General features: G+C 34.9%; 1 protein-coding gene across 1 annotated transcript; it reads right to left on the reverse strand.

The window, feature by feature from the left end:
- Positions 1 to 414: 414 nt before the first annotated feature.
- On the reverse strand, positions 415 to 22,884 carry whd (carnitine O-palmitoyltransferase whd). Its single transcript, XM_076134416.1, has 17 exons — positions 22,585 to 22,884; positions 20,198 to 20,351; positions 19,239 to 19,375; positions 16,262 to 16,370; positions 16,023 to 16,190; positions 14,689 to 14,810; positions 13,556 to 13,757; positions 11,938 to 12,137; positions 9,005 to 9,183; positions 5,469 to 5,602; positions 4,923 to 4,948; positions 4,684 to 4,746; positions 3,957 to 4,138; positions 3,389 to 3,594; positions 2,900 to 3,098; positions 2,200 to 2,360; positions 415 to 1,905 (listed from the first exon to the last, which is right to left on the reverse strand). The coding sequence occupies exons 2-17, from the start codon at positions 20,336 to 20,338 to the stop codon at positions 1,801 to 1,803; spliced, it is 2,334 nt and encodes a 777-aa protein (XP_075990531.1). The 5' UTR covers positions 20,339 to 20,351; positions 22,585 to 22,884; the 3' UTR covers positions 415 to 1,800.
- Between the last annotated feature and the right edge of the window lie 972 nt (positions 22,885 to 23,856).

The following is a 23,856-nucleotide window of genomic DNA, read 5'->3' on the forward strand; positions in this document are numbered from 1 at the left end:
CGAGTATGCTTGGAGTTCTTTAGAAAGTTCTAGAAAAAGTCCAACGTCCTAAGTCCACATTTAGCTAGTTTAGTAGACCTAAAGCCCAATCCTTAGTAGAGGAAACCCATATCCAGAGGAGGTTTCATAATTCTTGCCTTACCTATTAATCAAAAAGTAGATTTTACTGTAGTAAAATAGAAGCACCATCATGCGAACATGCATCTTTTATTTGTATTCTTTATATAACTATCCAAACAGACACATACATTATAGTAACTTTTCTATGGCTATTGTAAAAATATCAGTATGGAATCTCAGTTAACTTATTTAGTATTACTTACGTACTTTATAGTAGCATGATCCTACCATTTATTTTGCAAAGGAGATGAAAGGAAATCTCATGAATTGTAAAAGGGTGGAAGAAAAAAGCAATTGTAATATTAAATATATATTTATTTACAGTAAATCGATAAAAACTTGTAAGTAGCTTATTCAAAAAGTGATTATTATAATGTAAACTAAAGAGGATCCATTTTCATTATATAACTAGTGTGAGCAGTATAATGTTGTTATAATATTACCGCGATCAATTTGAAACAAGGAAGTTAGTTGAATCATGAAAATAACGCATAATATCGTTACATGTTATAACAACAGGATCTTGATCAATTTATAAAATGTAATAAATATAATTTACGTAGTGTGACCCCCTTAGTTTCGATGTAATTTAAGGCACAAAAAGGTGTACTGTTTGTAATAATGAATTTGATTTTTATAAAATTGTATTATACAATGAACCCTCTGCATCTACATATTTTTAAATAAAAACTAATTATTAATGGACAGAATGTATGTTCCGAGTATTTAAAAGAATATATTTCGCTTATTGTATGACGACTGTACTTCAAAAACACTATCTTACAAACAATCAAGAAGTAATGCCTTGGCATAGTCACACACAATAATAATTATATCTAGGTTCATAATAAAATGCGTTTAAAAGCAAAAGTGATGTATATTATAATAAATAGGATTACGAATGATATGTGATTTGATCTTTACTTTACATAATTGCATTGAAATAATTGCCGAGCTTAGTAACCCAGCTCCTTGTCAACCTAGCCACCGTCATGATTTGTTTTAATCTTAGCTTTATTTTTACACATTACAAATATTAGGATAATTAATTTACACTGTATTATCTACAAAAATATAAGTGTATAAAATCGTTTCAGTTCCACCATTGTGTACGATCACTCGTGCACGCAGTACGATATACGACATAGTTGTTATTATACACACGGATATATTTTTATTTTAAATCGGAAGCCCAGTATTAGCGTCCTCAGTAGTAGCGTTGTAAGTTGTATTCGAGTAAAAAATAAACTTTCACCAAAACATACTTTAAGTTTATTAGAATATTAGTCAGAAGCAACTACATAAATATTATAATCACTCACTAAAATACATTTGTAAACTTAAAACCTCAAGTAGCAAAAACCTGCCATCACTCTGTATCTATCAAAACAATAAACAACCTTTAGAATCATATTCAATAAATTGTTTGTATCTGTTCAGGGAACTAATTATAGTTTGCTAGGCATTTAAGTCGACTACTGCCGCTATTTAGGAAATGTACAGGTTGAATTACCATAATATTGTACATACATTTAACATAAACAATACTTTAGTTTGATTTGAGTGTTAGCTTATTCTAAAAATGAAAATAATAATTAATTATAAACTACACAATACAACAACAACAAAAGTAGAATAATATTAATCTAAAACAATGCAAAGCGTTCTATTCAAGCCAATCTACTTGCTATTATTGATCCCGTTTTTGAGTTTCTTGTATTCACTGAAAAGGTCCTTTACGTCTTTCAACGATTTTTCAATTTGACTAACGAAGTTTGTTGAGCTCTGCAAGAAAAAATACATTTATAATACATACAAATTTAGAAATAAACAAAGATGTGTCAGCTACATAAAAGCTTGTTATTTGGTTCTCATCTAAATACATACGAGGTGTATCATTATCATGTGTGTGTTACATACACTAGTTTGATGAACAAGAGTGACTGAATCTTAACATTAGCAAGGAAACTAAATTGTAAAACTTACAGCTACAAAATCCATTGTTAGCTAAACAAAAACCTGAGATATAGGAACCGACGCTAGTAGGGTGTATATAATGTACATAGTGTATGTTCTCACCGTGATGGAGCAGCTCTTCTTGCTGGACACGTGGAAGAAGATGCGGTCCTCGCCCACTATGATGTACGACACTCCGTAGCCGTCATCCGCAACGGGTCCGAAGCCACCGCCAGCGCTCACGCACCGCGGGTGTTTCTTCAGATCAAACATGTTGGTTTGACCTGTAAATAATGCAATTTGTAAGACTTTGTTGTATACAAGGTTCAATAAATTGAGATACTTAAGTTTAACGCAAACCTGAGAAATAAATCAGTTAAAAATAAACCTTAACTTCTACGAAATTTGGTTGACTTACGGTTGGTTAACGACACGCCGCGTTATAATTCATCTTCGGCATGCGATTTTAATCCACGTGTTATAGGAGTTAAGGTTTATATTAAATTGATCTAATCTCAGTATCTTCGCCGCGTCTCCGATGGTTTGCCTTGGACCTAAGACTCTTAGAATGACAATTGTCGTGAATTACAGTAGCCTGGGCCAATAGAACGCAGTAATTTTCGCTATTGTGATCGTAGTAAAGAGAATAGCAAATAGAATGGGCCTACTCGTGTCGAGGTTTGTGAACCTTGGAATTTAAGTCAGATATTATCATTTGGGTCTCTGTCAACCCGTATGAAAAAAAGCGTGATTTTATGCATGTATTATCATTAAACAGGAAAGTAATATATAAGTACTATGTTAATGTTTAAGTTTTACAAACCGTGCGGAGTTTGGCTAGTGGAGAGTCGCCAGGGTTCATTGAACACTTCCTGCAGGAAGGGCGAGTCCAGCTCGAGGTACTTGGAGACTACGTAAAGGCAGAAGAGGTGGCGGTCGATGCCGCGGCCCGCCATCGCGTCCTGATAGCCCAGCTGGTGGCGCTTGCTGGCTTTCACAAACAGATCCATGCGCTCTTCCACCTGGTAACATATATATTGCTTTAATATGCAAGTACGTCATTTCCACACTAGAGGAAAGCAGAAATAAGATTCAGTTTTGTAAGCAAAAAGGAGCACGAGTCACAGAATTAGGACACCTTCCATTTAATCATACTGAAGATTAAGTAAACGAAGATTCATTTACTAGTAACTTCAATGCACCACTAAATTGTTAATTTAGTTTGTCGTAGATTTTAGATGTAGCGCATTGACACGGCTTACGGCTTCTACTCTACAAGTACCATTGATAAAATTTATTTGATAGTAAATACCGTTGAGTTAGGGTCGTTCATAGCCTTGACCCAGGCTGAGCTCTCGATGGTGCAGGAGCGCACGGTCTCGGTACGGCCCTCGCGGAACAGACGGGTCATGGACGCTTCGTACGTGAGGCAGAAGCGGCCGGCGTCGCGGTAGTACGACAACTGCAGGATCAACTGGATGAACGCGTCCGGAGATACGCGGCAGGTCTTCATGAAACCTGAATAAAATTGGGTTTTATATTCAAACTTACTACTTTTGTTCAAAACTAATCTGATATGGTTTTTACCAGAATACAAACGTTTATGTAGTCTCAAGTGACACGATCGCTGATGTTCTTTACTTTATACATAAGACGAAAGTTAGGTGACATGGATTATCCAACGTTTTTAATTGGCGAGAAATTTCGGCACATAGAATACTAGCGTTACGTGAATATTTATCACAACCGTTACATACACAGGCGCTACCACCAGAGGTGTAGTCTCATGACAAAAGCTAGCAAGAAACTCATTGGCTTCTGCAACCCCTTCTCAATATAAAGGCTAAATAATTGATCATATAGTAGTAGTGGTAACAAACCTTTTCCATAAGTAGTGTACATAAGAATTCTGAGGTCGACATCATTGAGTAGTTTTTGTGCGACGTTGTACGAAGTGTCGATGGCTTTTATTAGATCATCATTGCCGAGGTCCCACTGCAGGCGGATCGGAGCTGGTGGCGGACTCTCCGCGGTGCCCAATGTGTTGCCGTCGGGGGCGTAACTGAAATAACAATATGATTTTAACAACGAATATTTATATCAGCTTAGTCTTTCTTCTAACTATGTTGGACTCGGCTTTCAGTCTCACCGGATGCAGCTGAAAACCAGTATTTTATAAGGAGCGGCTGCCTATCAGACCTCCACAACCTAGTTTCCTGGGTTATGACCCTCCCCTCGGTTAGACTGGTTGTCAGACTTTCAAGTTTCTGACTATTTGTAATGACTTTGAAAATGACAGCCCGGAACCCACAATTTAACGTGCTTTCCGAATCACGGAGGAACTCGGTATGTATAATGTGGTCACCTGTCCACAGAACAACCTCGGCAAGCATGTTAAGCTATGCTCAGAAATCGATACGTGCGGCTGTTGTTCCACGAGCCCCTCAACTAATAACTAATTTTTAAATAGATCTAAGCATATTTTATTCAAGCCATCATTTACTACTGAATCAAAAGTAAAAGATTATCGCTAGTGAGGTGAAAGAATTTTTACTATTTATTCTATCATCACTAAAATATTAAACAAACATTATGAAAGTAACTTACCCAATTTCTAATTCGCACCAAATAACGTACTCCCACAAGTGACCCATGACAGGAGCGTCCGCCCTGAAAATATTTACAAATATGAATAACTAAACACATGCCTTCGCTCACCTGTAATTTTTATTGAAAAAGCAAATAAAATACTTCAATTTTGTATTTAAGACATGATTTACTAAATTCAGTAAGCAGTTTCTTAGAAAAGTGCCTTCAAATAGTTATTGATAACAGCTAGGACTCACCATGTGTGTTCTGCATTGAAACCGACCTGTAGAATAAAAATAAAGGATTTATAATTATTATTATATCTGTGACCAATAATCTGGTATTTGCTAAGCTAATCATATAGGTAGCTTCTATTTACACTAAATGATAAACTGTGTTTAATTGGATTAACAGCATTTATGCCCGGTTTCTAAGGCACATTTAGCAGTAGTTTATCTATTCAAGCTGTTTATTTTTTATATGAGTTTAAACGCTGAATAGATGAACTACCGCTTAATGCAGGTACCTCAGAAGCCGGGGGTTAATGTTGTAGAATATTATCATAATTATTAGTTATTTGATCGTTATATTCTTTGTAGAAAACGTTTAAGTTAAAGATTCTGGTTGTAAAGTAAGCAAATTACTAAAAAAATTATTGTCCTAGATTTTGACATTATTTTTAACCTTGATATTAAACGACGGACTATGAAATTGATAGTTTTAAAAGCATTGCTGTAAATTAAACATGAATAATAATTAATAAATGATAATATAAACGACAATACAATATGTATTGTACTCACGAAGCCATTCTTGCTGAAGCACAGGTTGAAGGACTTGTCGAACCAGCGGTCGTGTCCTTTCCCGTGGAGGAGGACGCGCCCGTACTCGTCCAGTTTGGTGGGGTCATTCTCATCGTACCCGTAATCAAAGTCATCTGGAATAATAATATTTATATAGTAACTTGCTTGCCCGTGAGTTCGTCCGCGTGGTTTACTGACCCATTCATCAACATTCTACCCGATTTTCGGGACAAAAAGTTGTCTCTATCTCTGTACAATATTTCTTTCAAATCGGTTCTGTAGTTTAGACGTAAGAGCAGACAGACATAGAGATAGTTATTTTCGCATTTAATTTTATAATTAAAAAAATGGATCAGCTGTGAAATATCATTCCCGTTTATGGTGATTACACCTATAGCTGAAGAAGTAAAGCAGCATAGTGAAGTTTCAAGTTCTTTAAAATATCGAATTCTTGACCCAAATTATCGGTAAAACACTGTGAGATACGACGTCGAAAACATTTAAACAGGAAGAACTATATGTATCGATAAATAGTTTATCTCATGTCGTATCTGCAGACAATTATTACGAAGATGTAAGACAAAACAATCACTTATATTTACTACTTCAACTGACTGAAGACCGCTGTGAGTCTGTGACGTAGAACACGTCTCGCCGCACTAGTAACTGATAACACGTATAAATTATTGTAATGTATTCATTATTTACAGATATTAATTAACTGAATTGATTGTGTATCTGAGTTATATTTATTGGTTGTACAATTTCATGTTTTGGTTGATTATTCCCGTGTTTCGTAGCATCATAGTATTGATGTGAGTGAGGCAAAGAAAGTTTGCGTAGCATGATGTATTGAGATCAGTGAGGGAAAGAAAATTTGTAAATATCATCCTAAATCGTTCTTTGGTCTCTGCCTATCTCTATGGGAAAAAGGCGTGATACAACTGCAATTTGTTAAATAATTACGCAACAAATACTTAACTTTAATTAATTACAATTTGCATACTGCCATACTTCCAGTTTACTCTCTGACAGCAAGCAATGAAGAACGACAGTTTCAGTGTCAATTAAAGTTTTTCAGACGTGCCTTATGTACCTACCTACCTAGTCTACCTACGTATATAATGTAGAATTCCAAGGGCCGGTTTCACCACTACTGAATAAGTGGGTTAGCTAAACTTAGCTTATCTAGTCGAATATTAACAGTTTCTTTCACATATTTACTATTTATTTATCTATCGCAGTGGTTCCCAACCTGTGGTCCGCGGACCACCGGTGGTCCGTGGAAGTCAAAATATGGTCCGCGAATGATTATAAATTTTAAATTTTTAGGATGATAATATTAAACTTTATTTTACATATACTAACATAGTGGTCCCTGCTAACAAGAATAATATAAAAGTGGTTCCGGACTAAGAAAAGGTTGGGAACCCTTGATCTATCGGATAGGTTATCCTACACTTGTCTTGGAACTTAGAATACGTATTTTTATATATATATATATATTCTGAGACTCAAGCCTAAAAAATATTATAACGATGATAACGCAGTCTCAAGTTTATCAGCTTTAATCTAAACGCATATTATTTTAAGCTGTTATATAAATGAAATACAACATATCATTGGGGTCCCGGAACACTGATATTGCAAACAACAAATGCAAAATATGCATATGAATCATACACATCGTATTTTATTATCAAGCGTATTGTGTAATCTCGAATATAAGTCCGGATATATTTCACATTTTTAGGGTTCAGCATTAAAAGGATAAAATCGAGACCCTATATTACCGGGACTTCTATGTCTGTCTGTGACAGTAAGACAATTGAATTTTTCACGGATGATGTAGCTATTGCCGCTACAACAACAAATATAATAAATATTAAATGGACTCTCATATAACAAAGTGAATGTTTGGCCGTTTTTATAAAAAGGTACCGCCTAGTTTAACAGGAAATTGACGCTATCAAAAATATTTTGTGGATGGCTTGACGTTTCGGCACAGGTTATACTAGATTTTACTGTAGCCTGGGGCAAAGCGTGTTGTAATTCCAGATAAAATTATAGTGTAGGATAATAAAACTTAAGTACCTATGTATAGATATTATAGTTTATTTCTACCCCACATAACGTTTCGACTGTTCTACTGTTCTGCTAGATTTTACTGTAACCTTTCAAATAATGATTTCTCACATTATTTTATTGGACTGGAAAGGCATCAGTTCTGAGCCTGGTTGTAAATTTATCCATAATGCATTATTTAGAAGTGTATCAGTTGTCTGGTTACCATAGTACTAGCTTTGCATAGTTTAGAATCGGGTAAAAGACCGTGTGTGTTGACCAAAAATATTCATAAATTTATCTATTATTATTTTAAAGTTATTCAAAACTGATACACGTATTATTAAGAGGACAGTGTGCCTGTGAACTTTGCTCACTACATAACATTACGATAATACGGTTGTGATAAAATAAGTAAAAAAAATAAGGCCACCGAGATTCACAATCTGAAGTGAAGGTCGTTTCCCTTATCGATACATATGGCGGAACTGATTTATGCGTGACAATTAGCTTCCAATTTACGCAGTTTTAAATAAACTATGCCTAGCTATAGCACGAAGAAGTGTTTGTATTGAATTTGATGTCAATTTGTAAGTGAATTAAATAATCGCCCTAATTTTGGAACACGAAATACTTCTATCTAAGAATGGAATGGAATCGAACCGAATCGAAATCTTTTATCAGTTTGACAGAACTTCTAAGTTTCAAAAGTCGCGAATCAGTAGTACGGACTCTTTGATTTGACATTTCGTGCTTAAGCTACTGCTCATAAATATTTTATGGTGAGATTAAACTTGGCTATTTGTTTTTGCTTATTCCTCATGTTGTCTCTTTTACTCACAAGACGAATAATAGAGACAGAACAGTAAGATGTTATAATTTCGTAAACACAACAACTGTAGTCCCATCAGATTGTGTGTAATATTGTCTGAAGTGCAGTGAGTTAATCTCGATAATATCTAGTCAAATTGTCACTATTTGCAGATCATAAAACTTGTTTGTTTTGCTTCTAGATTTGGATATAACTAATTCGATGGTTATTGTCTTCCGCAGATGTTATCGTGGATCATTAAGATATTAGCACAATGTTTGTACTTTGTAGAACAAGTGACATACGTACATCACTAATGCAAATCACATTATTGCTAGCTTCTACTTAGCTAGATTACTGTGTCTAGCCTATAAAATCTATTCTTGTTTCAGCTCTACGGTTTGCAAAGTGATAATTAGCTACGTGGACGGCAATAATAAATTATACCGTAAAGCTTAACTCTGTAAACGAACTAAATGACTTGCCGTTGTAATGTTAGCTTGCAGTTTCGGATAAGCCTGTCTTATATTTGCATCAAGGTTCGATTGAAAAGACTGGAATTGTGGCAAGGAACGGACAAATTTGTTGCGAACGTTTTTCATTGAACAGGAGTAGACCTGAATTATTGAAGTACGTACGTAAATTGTTGCATATATCTTACCAAGGCATACATTGAAGGCAGCTCTTTCGATGCAGTGCAGCGAGGTGCGGTTGTGTCCGCGGTTGAACATGGTCTGTCGTATGTGCGCCCAGTGCGTGCGCTCGCCTGCGGTCAACGCACCCACGCGCTCCTCGTACGGGAGCGGCTCCGACTTGTCGTCCAATATTTGTTGGATTTGTCTGCAATACAACATATAGGTCACATAATCTACTAATTTTTAGCTGTTCCTACTACTAATTTAATAATACATTGTTGACAAATTGTACCAATATGTGACAGTGTTTTCTTAAGTATGTAAAACATGTTTACAGCGCGAATTTATTCAAAGAAAACCCCTTATGTTGAATAGAGACCGTATCGTATAAATAAGAAATATTAATTCGGCAAAAGTTATTGAAACGCTTAACAAATTGAAGCATTAACCGAGTGGCATTGTTTTATGACTAAATTGGTGACTTCTGCTGACCTAACCTTTGTACAATCGAGGCCAAATTAAAAACAAAGAAAAAAATTCAAATGTATGCTAAGCCGACTCACGTATTTATTTAAAGCATCGACCATTTGTTAACAATCAATTAGACATTCGGTTACAAAATATTCATTCACAATTTTATTGACATTTTAGATGGCAATCTCTAGATGTAGGTACCAGAAAGATCTCGATACAAATTGAAATCAAGATCAAAAGGCACCAACAAAGAAATGTTGAATAGAAATGCAAATTCTTTTTACAAGATAATTGTGTTTCATTCATGCGTAATGTTGCAATATTTCTTATACATTTCTTCTGTATATAGAACAAGAGGACCTTATGACCTATTCACAAAGGACAGAGACGTTCCCCATTTTGATCGTATTGTTCAGACAACAATTGTATTGAACATAGGTAGGTACCTACAGATCTAACAGGCGATATTCTTTAAAAAGATAACTGCGCAGTATTCGTAACCAGTAGGCACGTGTAACAGGACGAATGAATATGAACCAAGCATAAATGTAAGCCGGATCGAAATGTCGTTATTCTATCATTCTTTACGAAAAAGCTATGGTTTATGGTTATGTAATTACATGTTATTGAATCAAACGTATCATTTAAAATATTACGAAGCGAATAATATCGTGTAATACAGGTCTATGTCTGCCATAAGATAGTTATGGGCTTAAGATTACGCGTGGCCAAACATTAAAACGCAATTTGGTAATCTGTAATGTAAATCTTAATGCCTCGTGGATATGCCGGAAGCAATGTCGAGAAAGGGCATTCATATTATTATCTATTAGCACTGCGTATGTTACTATTATTGTTCAGATAACGTTTATCGCACTGATAACGATAGAATTAGGTCGTCTGGTTTGCCTGTCGCTATGGCGGTCCATTCTACGGGAGTTATCTTATTTCCTATGCCCCTAGAAATGATAGTTCTAGGTACGTTTTTGATTATTACCTAGCCATTACTCGATCAGTGTTATTCTAAAAGTTCTTAGTTGAGCAATTGTTTGATCAAATATGCAGATACAACTAGTTTGTAGCATGGATACAATCGCCTACACCAGACGACACAAATATTAGTTCAAAGAAATTGTTTGTTCTAGCTACGAAGAAGGAAAATTTCACTCCTAATAATTTTAGACTACAAAATAAAAAAGTGTAAAAATTTATTGAAATACATTTGATATATTTTTAGTTACTCCAGGTATGCAATGTCTAATACAATTAAAATATTCTGCAATTATTTATTTAGTTGCATTGTAGTAGCTGTTGCATTCAATTAAGCCCAATAACTGTAGGACATGTACGTATACGTGTATGTAGATGAGCTTGTAAACGGGACAAGCAACATTGAACGACCTGAATTAGCTTGATTGGTAATCATCTGGATGGCTAGTGTATATCCTCTACACGTAACTACAACTGTATGTGACCCTTCATATACTTTTTTACGTCTTTTTTTTACGTAATATATTTATAAAGTTATCGGTAACAATTTATGTAAAATACATTTATGATGTTTGCCAGTTTACTAACAATCAGAGGCGCTAATTGCTTGCACTTAACGGTCGGTGAATATCTCTAAGATATCTTTTAGTGGCAGTTTATACAGAGATTTCGTTCTTCAGACGGCTGAAGAACAAAAAATACACCGTACACTGTTTTTTTTTATAATTCGGAATAATATACTTAGTTTAATTAAATCTTTCTGCATACGTCTTATAAATCATCAAAAGTGAAAGAGAAAGATGTGATGAGTACGAGTAAGTTAAATTTCGCACGTAGCCGCGCGTATAGCAGATAACCTAGAAACGGGCATGAGGCCCGAGCAAAGGTCGCACCGAGCGGATATACCGTGACATTGAACAACATGTCTATCATAGTTAACGGTCACGGCCGGGGAACTGTATAGTGTATAGGGACCGTCAATTGCACTTGACGACCAAATTGTCTTAACTTATGCTTATTACACGGACACACGTTATGAAACCGTACAACGTAGATGATGGTTTTAATTAGCTAATACTCATATGTGTCGTTTTGTTTTGAGAAACTACAACATGATGGTTAAAACTACCTTTATATTTACTGAGTGCCGTCAGAAATAGCTTAGTTACTACAGCAAAGTGTGCTTGTTTAAGAAGGCTTATTGGGTGGTCTTGAATTGAGAAAAGTATTTTTATTAACCCATTTCTGTCCCTCTGCAGTGAAAGCGTCTCCTCCCAAGCGAGGGGGAGGGTTTAGGCCTTGAGTTCACGCTGGACACGTGCGGGTTGGGGAAAAAAATTATATATTATGTAAATGTTTTTTAATAGGGAGCTATATTTCTGTGTGTCTGTGTAAGTATCTGGTCTGAGAGAACGTGTTTTAAACAGCGAATGTGAAAGGTACTTAGATGCAGGCTATTACTATGAAACTATAAATTGATTAAGTGAATACTCACACTTGAATTTCAGCCGGCTTCAAGAGACGTCCCCGGGAGTAGACCAGCACTTTGAAGTAGCGTCCCTTGTGGTACACGGTGATGTGCGTGGAGTCCTGATAGTGCACGATCTTATCGCGCTCTATGCCGGGCACGCGCACTGTGTTGAACAGCCGCTCGTATTGCCACGAACACAACGGCACCATACCTTGCAGCATTATCTACGAAAGTAATAACAAAAACCCTTTATTGTCCCCTTCCTGAGTAAAGGTTTAGCTGAGTTCACCACGTTGACCAAGTGCAGAATGGAAGTCTTTGAATTTTTTTTCCTTAGCCTGTTTGAGTGTCCCAATGCTGGGCAAAGGCTTCCCCCCTTCCCTTCTAAATCCCCCCTATCGTTGGCAAGATCCGGCCAGTCCTTTTCAAATGCGTTCAGGTCATTGTATACCTCAAAGAAATCTTAGGCAGGCAATGTACATCATAACACAAATCAGTTCGAAAAGTCGTTGCTCAGAGGCAAATATATATTTAAAAATTAATTCACTGTTAAGAAATTTAGATTGTACCTAAATGTGAAAAAGAAATGATCCATAAAGCTTGAATATCGGCATAATATGTGTACCAATTAAATTAAATATTCAGTAAAATGTTTTAGAAACAGAAAACTATGCCAATGCACTATTATATGAACAATGTACCTACATCATGCGTAGACGCACTCAACATCTCTTGATTTTATTTTCAATGCGTGAGATGGATGATTTAATATTAGAATTTGTAGACCTAGGTTTCTTGTATAAAACTGAAGAGAATTATGACTTAAGAACATTAATTGTAAACTATGAACAATATAAATTTAACCCATTCATGTCTGCAAGGGGTCTCCTCCCGTAATGAGGGAGATGTTAGGTCTTGAGTTCAGCACGCTGGCAAATTGCGGGTAAGACTCTCAGGCATGCAAGGTTGCGTCACGGTTTTTCTCAACTAATCTATACATTATGAACTGTTCTTTAAATAGGAACGCCACACTTTGTCACTGACGAGCACGTTTAGAAGTAGAACCCTGCAGGGGATCGTCACTTGCATCTTCTACGTGCTTCATATCACAATTAAAAGTCTTTGACAGCGTCGAATTTATTCTCATACTTAATATTGTAAAGTATAATATACAATCGCGGTATGTGGGCCCTGTCACCTGCGATCTACAATCTGTGTAATTCTACCTTTTGCCCCTTCGTACACAATGCAAGTTTAGTACATCATAGACATGTCGCCGACGCGTTGTCGACATTTGCACATGTGAACGACCTTTATAATTTTGAACTGCTGACGTCGCGTGGAAAAAAAAACATCGACTGTCAGAGATTTATGTTGTATTGTGTACAAACGGCTGTAAATGAACTTACTATAGTCCGACAACTAAGAAGAGAGCCTGCAGCAACGTTCATGACTGGCAGAAGTATACAAAATTTACAATTTAGAGCATCCGTGACCCGCAATAGTATGAAGCTGAGGGAGCCCATCTCATAAATTATTATTAATTGTAATCTAGATAAATCGTGCATGTCAATTCTCTTTACTAGTTACCTGACTATTATAGTACTAGTTGTCGGACTATAAAAGCGCGTTATTGACTTACCGGTTCAAGTTCCTGCCTATCAATGAGCCTCCTGAATTTGAGACAGAGATGAATGATGACACCTGCGCGAGCAGCTTGTATGTGCGTGGGCCTCAGGAGGATGGCGTCCGTCCCGTAGAAGTTTGAGTTCACCATGAGAGGAGAGCGACCGCGGAGGTACACGTACTCCTCCCACCAATCAGACACGTAATTACTTGACCACCTGCAGCAAACATATACCACTTAAGATATAGAATTTATTGCGGGGCATTTTTCATTTATGTAATGGCTTTCTTTGGTCCCAGTTTACCTCTATAGTCATATAAGTTTTCTGTATGTATAAATTGTAATTCTCATTACTGTATCAATGCTTAGGTCTCTTTACTATTATAATCAAGGCTTTGACTCTACCAAGCTGGTCTAGTGATGTTTGGCCACATTACCAGTAACAGTAGAAGTTTTAGGCATATAAAGTTTTATCATGACGTGTTTTGCCAACACAGAAAGAGATAATTATTTCTAATACTTGAGACATACTAAGATAAAAGTGATTTTGATTAACCTCATGACTCTGGTTTGCAAGAAAAATCTTCTTACTATGCAAACTAATTCTTATTGTTTCATAGATATAAATATTAATAATTTTCGCGGAAGTAATATTTCAAAGAATATATTATTTGTATATAGACCAGTGAACAAAGAATTATAAATGAACAGTCACTGGCCAATCTATGGTGTGCGTGAGAAAGATGGCAACCTATTTTGAGAATATTTATAGTAAGATAGGCTTAATTAGTGTACCATAAACATTGATTTATAAGACTATAAATAATATTTAATTTAATACTAATTGTTGTGTAATAATAGTTATAGAATATTGTAATTGTCTGCTTCTGTCGCGCAGTCGATATTGTATCCGAACGCTGATCATGAGGTTTCGTGTTTGATTCCCAAGTCGGGCCAAGTATTATCAGTCTTTTCTAATTTATATCAGAATATCTCTCAATAGTAAATGGCACTAGGCTCGCCCCTATAACATAAGACTAACATTGTTAATGGTGAAACGGGGTTGCATTTTGTACCTCTGTCTACAGCTTCAGGTATAACAGGCGTGATATTATAGCATAATAATAGTTTAAGAATATTGTAATTACCATGATTTGAGTACAAGATATCTCTGCAATTTGACAGCGATCGTCTCCTCAAACTCCTTAGCTAAGCTCTCTACTCTCTTGTAATTATTGTCGTCCAAAAGCGGCCGAACACTAGTCAGGTACTGCAAATAAAACAAACATTAGTAAAACTGTACATTAATAATACACTAATAACAAATTTGTTAATCAGTTATAGTATGAGTTCATACAAAATTGAATTTTAATGTCTGGAAAATTACGAATTCATGTTTTATGCTAAGATGTCACTTAAGACTTAGTCGGCTTTGAAGAGGAATAAATCCAACTGGATTAAAATGTTCAAATGTAAGGTAATAATCCATTAAGTTTACTCAATAATATTCAAGTCTCTCATTTATGAACTAAGAAGCATACATTGAATGATATTTAGATTCATCTTAAACAGCTTAATTATTTGCAAATATCATCCTACAATTATAAAATTATCAGTTCTCATATTCGTGTGAATGTGCATGACTATTGATCGGTTAATACCGGTAATAATTTCTCATCGAGAACTGTAAGAATCGCGTCTAAATCTCAATTTGACTAAAACGCACTCAGCTGTGTTGGCTACATAATTATTATGTCACGTGTATGTATTAAAAAACGTGCACTTTCAATATAATATTGATAGTCGTGACACACTTAGGAACATTAGCTGATGACTCCAAATGTAATGCCTTATTGCCTTATTGGCTTTTGAGGTACATTTAGCGGTAGTTTATCTATTCGATAGCGTATAAACTCATATGAAAAAAACGCTAATGAATAGATAAACTACCGCTAAATGTACACAGAAACCGGGGGTCAGCCAGCTCAATCTTCGAGTAGATTTATGTATTTGTATTATATTAGAGTTATAAAAACTCGTTATGAAATAACCGATAGTCATTTCTCAATGAAAAAACCTTTGAAAGTAAATATTTTAAACTACGGATGATTTATCACATGACACAGATTCTCAGAGATATGATAAGATAGGCAAACAAGGTGTTTGAACCTAGCACCGTTTATTGGTTTTCTATATGCTAAATAAATTCAAACTATTCAGTGATCAGTAACCGGAGATATTATAAATTACAATGCTGTATCATCATGAATTTTATTCACTTCGATAAAGTACAATAGGTACCTACATTACAAGAAAATTGGGTACATTTATATTGAATGCCAATTAGATAGCTTGAAACTGAAGTTTCACTGCATTTATTATACACTAGCAATCGAAATTAACCTAAAACACGAATAAATATGAGTAAACTTTGCAGTACATAAATAGTAGAATAGAGAAGAAAGATGCGCAGGTCACTCACCCGTTTCATAGTGTCTTTGACAGCAGGTAGCGGTAGTCTTGGCAACGATCCTTGGAAACTGTACAGCTTAGGCTTGTTCCATCCCGACAGCACTTTCACTATACTCATCCAAAGCATGGTCTTCAGCGATATTCTAGATCCAGGAGCACGAGATTCGTACATCCAACCCTACGAAGCACGTTGACATTAATACTAAGAACAGTTTAACCTTAAATGTATTGGAATAGAGTGTAAATTACCTTATATATTAACAGTAGTTTGAGCATGTACCGCATTATGAATATCACAGTGAGCCACATGGTGAGAGCTGCCAATAGACAAGCGATGATCTGCCACATCGTTGAATTGCTGAACAAACAAAAAGACGATATTGTTATGTGTCCGAACATTATGGCAACATCTAATACATATATTATACAATTATAACAATCTGAATAACAAATTCCTATACATCTAACTTATCAGCACAGTTTTCACTACTGCTGAGTTACGACCTAGGTATTAGGTGTGGCAGTTAATTGAAACTTCTTAATTGTAATTTAATTTAGGCTGTTCCGTATATTTTAGTTGGGAGGAGAAAACAAAGGTAGATATTTCCAAACTTTGGGGGATCAAGCAATGCTGATAAAACGAGTACGTAGAAGTTTTTCAAAGTAGGTACGTCGAGTGCGATTAATACAAAGTAATCCGGTTAACAACAAATATGACGTTATGATTGTGTGATCCCCTAATCGATTATTATCGTCGCGATTTCCATCTGTAGGAGAGGCCTAAATTCATCAAACGTAAGACGTGCAAACAATTGATTAGATTAGAATGTTTTGACGGTACAATGTAATATTTGTACAGTAGAAAATATTTTGGAATCTAGACATTCTATGTAAGTTTTACTGAATGATAAAAAGTATTCGTGATATAAGAAACTACAGGCTAGAATCATGGAATTTTGCAGCACAACGCACTGTGTGACATCGTCTAGACATTGAGTACCACACTGTATATCGCGTACCATTACTCATTAGGCAATCGAAAACAAAATGACGTCAATATGTCTGTCTTCATACAGAAACAAATACTATTCGTTACAAAATCATTTAAATTAGGACTATTTCGAAAATACTTGCTTACAATATCTTGCAACAGTGCTTCATTTTGAGTAATTAACTAGCGTAACAATTAATAATTACGCAGACTTTAAAACTTTCATTGCTAAATGTATGAAACTAAAATGCAGGTAATAAAAGATAATTGTAATGTATCTTCATTTACATCTCTAGTTATGGATACACTATAAACGCTCAAAAACTACAATAATCTTCTGGTTAAACTGACTATTGCTTATCCGAAGGTAGCGAAACCGGCTGTTAAAGATATCCAAACAAAATACGATTAGAAAGTTCGAGATACCGTCCGTCGTATTGACATTATTGTGTAATAATGCACCTAATGTTCGTTGGTGAAAACATCCTAGGTCCTCAGTGAGAGTGCGCGATGGTTATTGGTTCAAAGCAATTGGTGTAAAGACGTGACTTGTTTTAATGTTATTTCGATCTTATTACGACTGTTCTACAGTTGACATACCGAAGCATATCATAAGTTATGTTTTAATAGCCTCGTGTTAAAATTACTGTCTGCCATATACAATTTATCAAAAGTAATGTAGGTATGTATTTATTCTCAAATAAAAACTTCTTTTTATTTGTAGGGTAGTTACTTCTGAAATCAACGAACAGAAATAGGCAGGTCGACAAAAAATTTATAAAGCACATTTTTAGGCAGGTAGCATAATAACAAATTAAGTGGGTATTTATATTAAAATATTCATATTTAACGATTTGCTCTGCTAAATGAAGCCGATGAATGTATTTTTAAAGATAATAGTGACATTCGAACATTTACTTCAAGCTCGTTAAAGTGAACATAAAACGAGGCAATTTTTTATTGCATTATGCTTTGTTTTACGAAACCTTGACTAGAAGATCTCTTGTTTAAACACCTCAGTATTCTAATTATACAATACACTAAATCTAACTTTGTTAATATCGTGGTGAATGTTTTCGTTATAGAATTACATAACCGTTGCTAGTTTTAATAGTAAATGTAGGTGGTTGTCAATTCATTAGCATCTAAAATATTTTATACTAGCTGACCCGCGCAACTTCGCTTGCGTCACATAAGAAATAATGAAAAAAATTCCCCGTTTTTGTAACATTTTTCGTTGCTGCTCCGCTTCTAATGGCCGTAGCGTGGTGTTATATAGCCTAAAGCCTTCCTCGATAAATAGGCTATCTAACACTGAAAGAATTTTTCAAATCGGACCAGTACTTCCTGAGATTAGCGCGTTCAAACAAACAAACAAACAAACTCTTCAGCTTTATAATATTAGTATAGATTATAAACTAGCGGACGGGCCGGACTTAGGCCGTTTATAGTACATTTATATCTGGTTACCTAATCGATTTTTGGTCCCGAATTTAGATCGTATGCAAACCTAGTCCTGACTAGTAATTCAAAACTTATGCGCGCACAATCAATAGTATATTTTTATTTCTAAAGAGTTTTTAAAAGCAATATCACGATATCCTGTTGATTAAATAGTTAACATTAAAAATTACCAATTAGATTAGTTACGCCACAGAGATCCGGTTGAGATATGATAAATCAATCATTAGACACAAAATAATGATTCATTAGATATCGGTACGCACTCGTGGCAACTAAGTACTAGATATTTTGATGGTATCGCATTATAAGTACGTTTGCGAATAGGTATTACGAGTACATGTAAACCTGTCATACATTTAATGATCATTTGCATACATCCATGAATAATAATATTATTAGCTCGCATATTATTATTTAAGAGTACCCAAACTACTTAAAAAGAGAGTAAGCTAGTTGTTATTCTCACCTATTACAGTTTGAGAGTCTCATATTCGACAATCGTAACCTCCGGTTTCTGAGTACATTTAGCGGTAGTTTATCTATTCAATAGCGTTTTTTCATATCAGTTTTTACGCTATTGAATAGATAAACTACCGCTAAATGTACCTCAGAAACCGGGGGTAAGTAATTTATTTAGTAAAATATGCAAAGATATGAACTAGTTTATATCAATGTGTTCGAGATAAAGTTGATTGCACTAGATGCTTGTGAAAACCATAGATTTTCCTTATTGGTTTTAGAAGCAACGCAGACACGTGCTGTGGTACTCACCTAGGTAAAATAACTAGTGCTTTTTGTACTAATCCAAACGGAACACTGAAGCCGGCGAAGTGTGCGGCCACCAGTAACGTCCACAGCACGTATAGGGACTGCAGGTGACCAGGATAAACTCCATTGTGCACACTGTTCTGTGGAAACAAACGGTTTATTTAAACGCTGCCACAAATCCACCATTAATAGAATAATCCCTAGGATACTCTAATACACAAGAAGGACAAAATAGACCTCGACTTTACTTTTAGTTTATAAAAATATTCGGACGTTAAGAAAATGCATAAGACAACACTATCAAATAAGTATTGCTTGTGTGGAGGGTGCTTGGGTTCAAATTATTTGACCAATAACAATAACCGATGTTATTGGTTAAATCATTTGAACTCTTAGATAATGTTATTGAATAGTATTTCATTTTCTTGTCAGATACAAAGCTGGCCGCGCACATGCCACTACGGAAAGTGTAAGTGGGCAGCAAGCTGATTGATGCACACTCTCTGATTCAATTCAATTGGCTGGAGTTTGAAGCATCGCTAGCCATTTGAAGCCGCGAATTACCATCGTGACACTCGTGACTATCCGTGACATGTTGAGCAAGCGCTTCCTCTACAGGACATACGTTATACAATAGGTGAATTCCTTGTACTTCGTGCTCTGTTCACGAAATTCAAAAGAATCCAGCAGACATTTAAGAACATAAAGATTAGTCTATAACTTCGTAATATTCGCTTTTGTTACTATACCCACTAGGAGGAAAACGACGATTACCTTCAATTACAAACAAATTATATCACAGATAAAATACTTAACGTGCTCGATTTATGTACATTTAAATAGCAGGAAGGTCACACACGACGCGTAAGTAGTTGACTACAGCATGACAGAGATTTTTTGCTTATTTACCTAGCTACTCTACTGCCGTAGTTTACAGAATTTATTTACTTGTTAACACTTACCCTGAAACGAGCCAGACGTTTCTTCCACGAGCGTATTCCAGACTCCCATACTAGATAGAGGACCTCACGGTCAAAGTTCACGTCCCATCCGTCGTGAGTGATCGCGAATGAGAACGCGACGGCAGAGTGCGCTTCCGCCATCCTGCCTCACCACCTACGAACAAATTAAACATTACTACACGTTCTATTAGGTAACACATACGTATAATAATGTCGCCCAAAAGCCGTATTGCCACAAAACAAAACAATCGCAGTTGCTCTAATAATTCACACCTAATATTTCTATTATTTCCTTCAATGTGTATATAATTATGCCACGCGATGACGCAGAATATGGGTTACTATGTAATGAACTTTGTACTAGGTTTAAGCATGTCTAACAAGAGGATAATGGTTGTTTATTTTGAACTGGTTAGATCACACAATATTAAATCTACTAGTTATTTTACATAATTCAAAACATCAGTCATCAACAAAGAAATATTAATAGCTGATTTGTATGGCTCCACTTCTTCCTTGGGTATGAAGAGTCAATCCCTATTTCAGCAGATCAGGTCTTTGACTAACTCTATGCTAAATTTATCTAAATTGATTCAGTGAGAGATGAGACTTTCGCATTCATATTATTTCTATTAGTTTAGAAGCTTGGATGTTTTCACTCAGCATACTATTTATAAATTATGTTATTTTTGAGGGTAAGCGAATTGAAAAGTGAAATTTGAATGTTTAAAATAGGGATAATATTATATTATAGCATAAACTATCAATGAGTGATAAGTCTACTGTAGATCAGCTGTGATACAAGGTTATGTTATGGTAGCCTGCTTCATAACAACTTTTCCTGGAAGCACATCTAACAAAAATATGTAGGTAGGTATATCATCAAATTCTAAGTCTCCTTTACACTTTGTTATACCCTCTTCTGAAATTTACCACAAAATCATACATTTTATACTTTCTAATTGTCTACAGAATGTAGGACATCTTCTTCTAGTATTCACACAACACATACATAATCATTATCACTGAATATTCTTTCTAGGTGTAAATAATTTTATAAATATAAATATTAATTATTAATTATATGCATGCTGTTATTTGATCAGTACTAAGTTGTATTCAGTTCATAAATGAATATTATTATTTTCTGTATTGAATAAAAAAAAACAATACACACAGTTGCAGAGTAGATAGAGTCGCAAAGCTTAACTATTATCTCAATAAAGTTTTGTTTAATACAAAACTGGACTACCTAAAAGACTTGCCATACATGAATAAAATATATGTAGGTACTTCACATTAAATTTTATTATTATTACTTTTCAGGTACACTTAGCACTCTCTTTATTCCGCTCAGCATAAGTCAATATGTCTTTAGGCTAAGAGATGGGGAAAATTACTAAATGATAAATTATAATCTATACAAACATACTACATCTTATACCAGCACAAAATATTATATTAGGTCTATTTTAATCTACCCACATAAAAATATATTTCAAAGTATTAAGACCTCTGACAATATTTATAAAAAGGTTAATTACCATTGATCTTAGTTCAACAATAATGTTATATGAATAGAAGTAATTCAATTTGTATGTCCAGACAATTGATTTATTGTTTAGGTCACTAGGTTTATGAACTAGGACATGTTTGTATATTCAAAAGATATTATATGTAGTATAGTAATATAGTAATAAATATAAACCTGTACTATGGCAATATAATATAACTACAGTAATAAATGATGACTATGACTTAGCACTAGCTACCTATACATAATTGGCCTAGTAAATTATGTATTGTTCATTCACTTTCAGTTTCAGTTTGCTATTGTCTTCTACATTATTGGATAATGTAGCTTCATAGTAGTTAAGTATTTTTAATGAAGGTAGGTAGAATAAAAAAGAACCGAATGATTAAGCAAAAAACCTCGTGTAAGTATATTATCCAAAATCGAGTGTCTTCATAGTATCAAGCATATTTTTTAGAATATATTATGTGTATTATGCTACAAGAGAAATCTGTAGGTTCACACATTCGCAGCGTATGGGATATAAATACGCAGTCGCTACACTACACGCACACACGCCAAGCAGGTGTCAAAGTCTAATTTACGGAATGCGGCGGTTTTACGAAAATTCGCAACAGACCAAACCTCAGTTAAGAGAAGTTCTAATGATTACCTCTTCTCGTTAGTGTTATCAGTTAATAATAAACTTACAAAACTATTAGGAAAAGCCAACCCTAATAAAGTCACATGCTATCCACGTATAAAATCTTCGCGAACAAGTGGCTGCAGCGTACGTGAACGTAACATTCAATAGAAAAATATAAATATATTTTAAAACATACGCACATAACTTAGTTTAAAATTATAGTCTTACCTTAGATTACAGTAATGAGAACACCAACAAAAAAGAACAGAAAGCAGGCAGGTACTGGAACAGTTTTGTAACAGTACCTCACTGGTTACTTTATTTACACACCACCTTTCAACATTTTGCTGTTGTTTATTTCAGAAACAACTAAATTTTAAATTATTCTACCCAAAAAGAAAACCTTTCTAGTAACGTAATGTTATAATATATTTGCATCCGAAACAGACAGCGGGACAAGTTGCAAGTTTACACAATACGTGCCGTTATTTAGACGACGATGTCTCTTACTGCGACACGTACCTTATCTACCAAACTCGTCTGCGTAGGGACGCGCAGCTTATAAGTTTGATAAAAATTCTATCGATACGTAATTGATTTTTTAGGCAAATATTATTACAACATTGTAATAATATGTTATTATTTGGGGTTTCAAGGCCCATCCTTGTAATTACCAGTAATAATGTTAATTTAAAGGTAAAATTTTTAAATAGCAACGGTGAGAGTAAAGTAAAGCTAAAGTTATACCTACATGCCATTATTGAGCAATTGCTATTTAGTAACGGGTGTAAGAAAATATTGACAATATGACCGCGGGTAGAGGTGACCTCATTAGAATAGGTACGCTTATTTAGAATATACTTTAAAAAATATGCTACTCAAAAACGAATGTGTCATGATAATATAATTATGTATTAAAGCATGTGTAATTGTAATTTATTGTAGTCTTGAAAGTAAAACTTCAGCTACACATACTCGGTTCTAGCACGAAAGCATACCACCAATGAGCAGTTGCTACTTAATAGTAGCACGTGTGTCGAAACATTGCTAATAAGGAAAATGCTCGTTTCAAGTTTCTACCTTTAGCACATCAGCATGTGCGTTCCGTTGTTTGCTTTGAATTGAACACGCATAATAAGAATATGTTTTAAAGAGCAGGCAACAGTAACGCAAATGTATCAGTTTGAGAAAATTGTTCACTACCATGACATTTATGAGCATCTTTAACTGTACATAACTGTGCCAAATATTATCCTGTTAATCAAAATGTATGACGCCTATTTCAAATTGAAATAGTAAGCATGACATAATATAAAATATCGATTATATCCTATTAAGCCTGCGTCCTTCACTATAGCAGTTTCACGTTGTTGATAGTGTTACCAAGTAATATTTTTCTACTATAGTCATTTTATATCTTCAATTAAAGTGGGATTGATTTCTCATAAATTATAATTTGTATTTGGGAATCTAGAAGCAACTGATCTAAATGTCATTCTG

Source organism: Anticarsia gemmatalis, chromosome Z (genome assembly GCF_050436995.1).
Source record: "Anticarsia gemmatalis isolate Benzon Research Colony breed Stoneville strain chromosome Z, ilAntGemm2 primary, whole genome shotgun sequence".
Lineage (NCBI taxonomy): Eukaryota > Metazoa > Arthropoda > Insecta > Lepidoptera > Erebidae > Anticarsia > Anticarsia gemmatalis.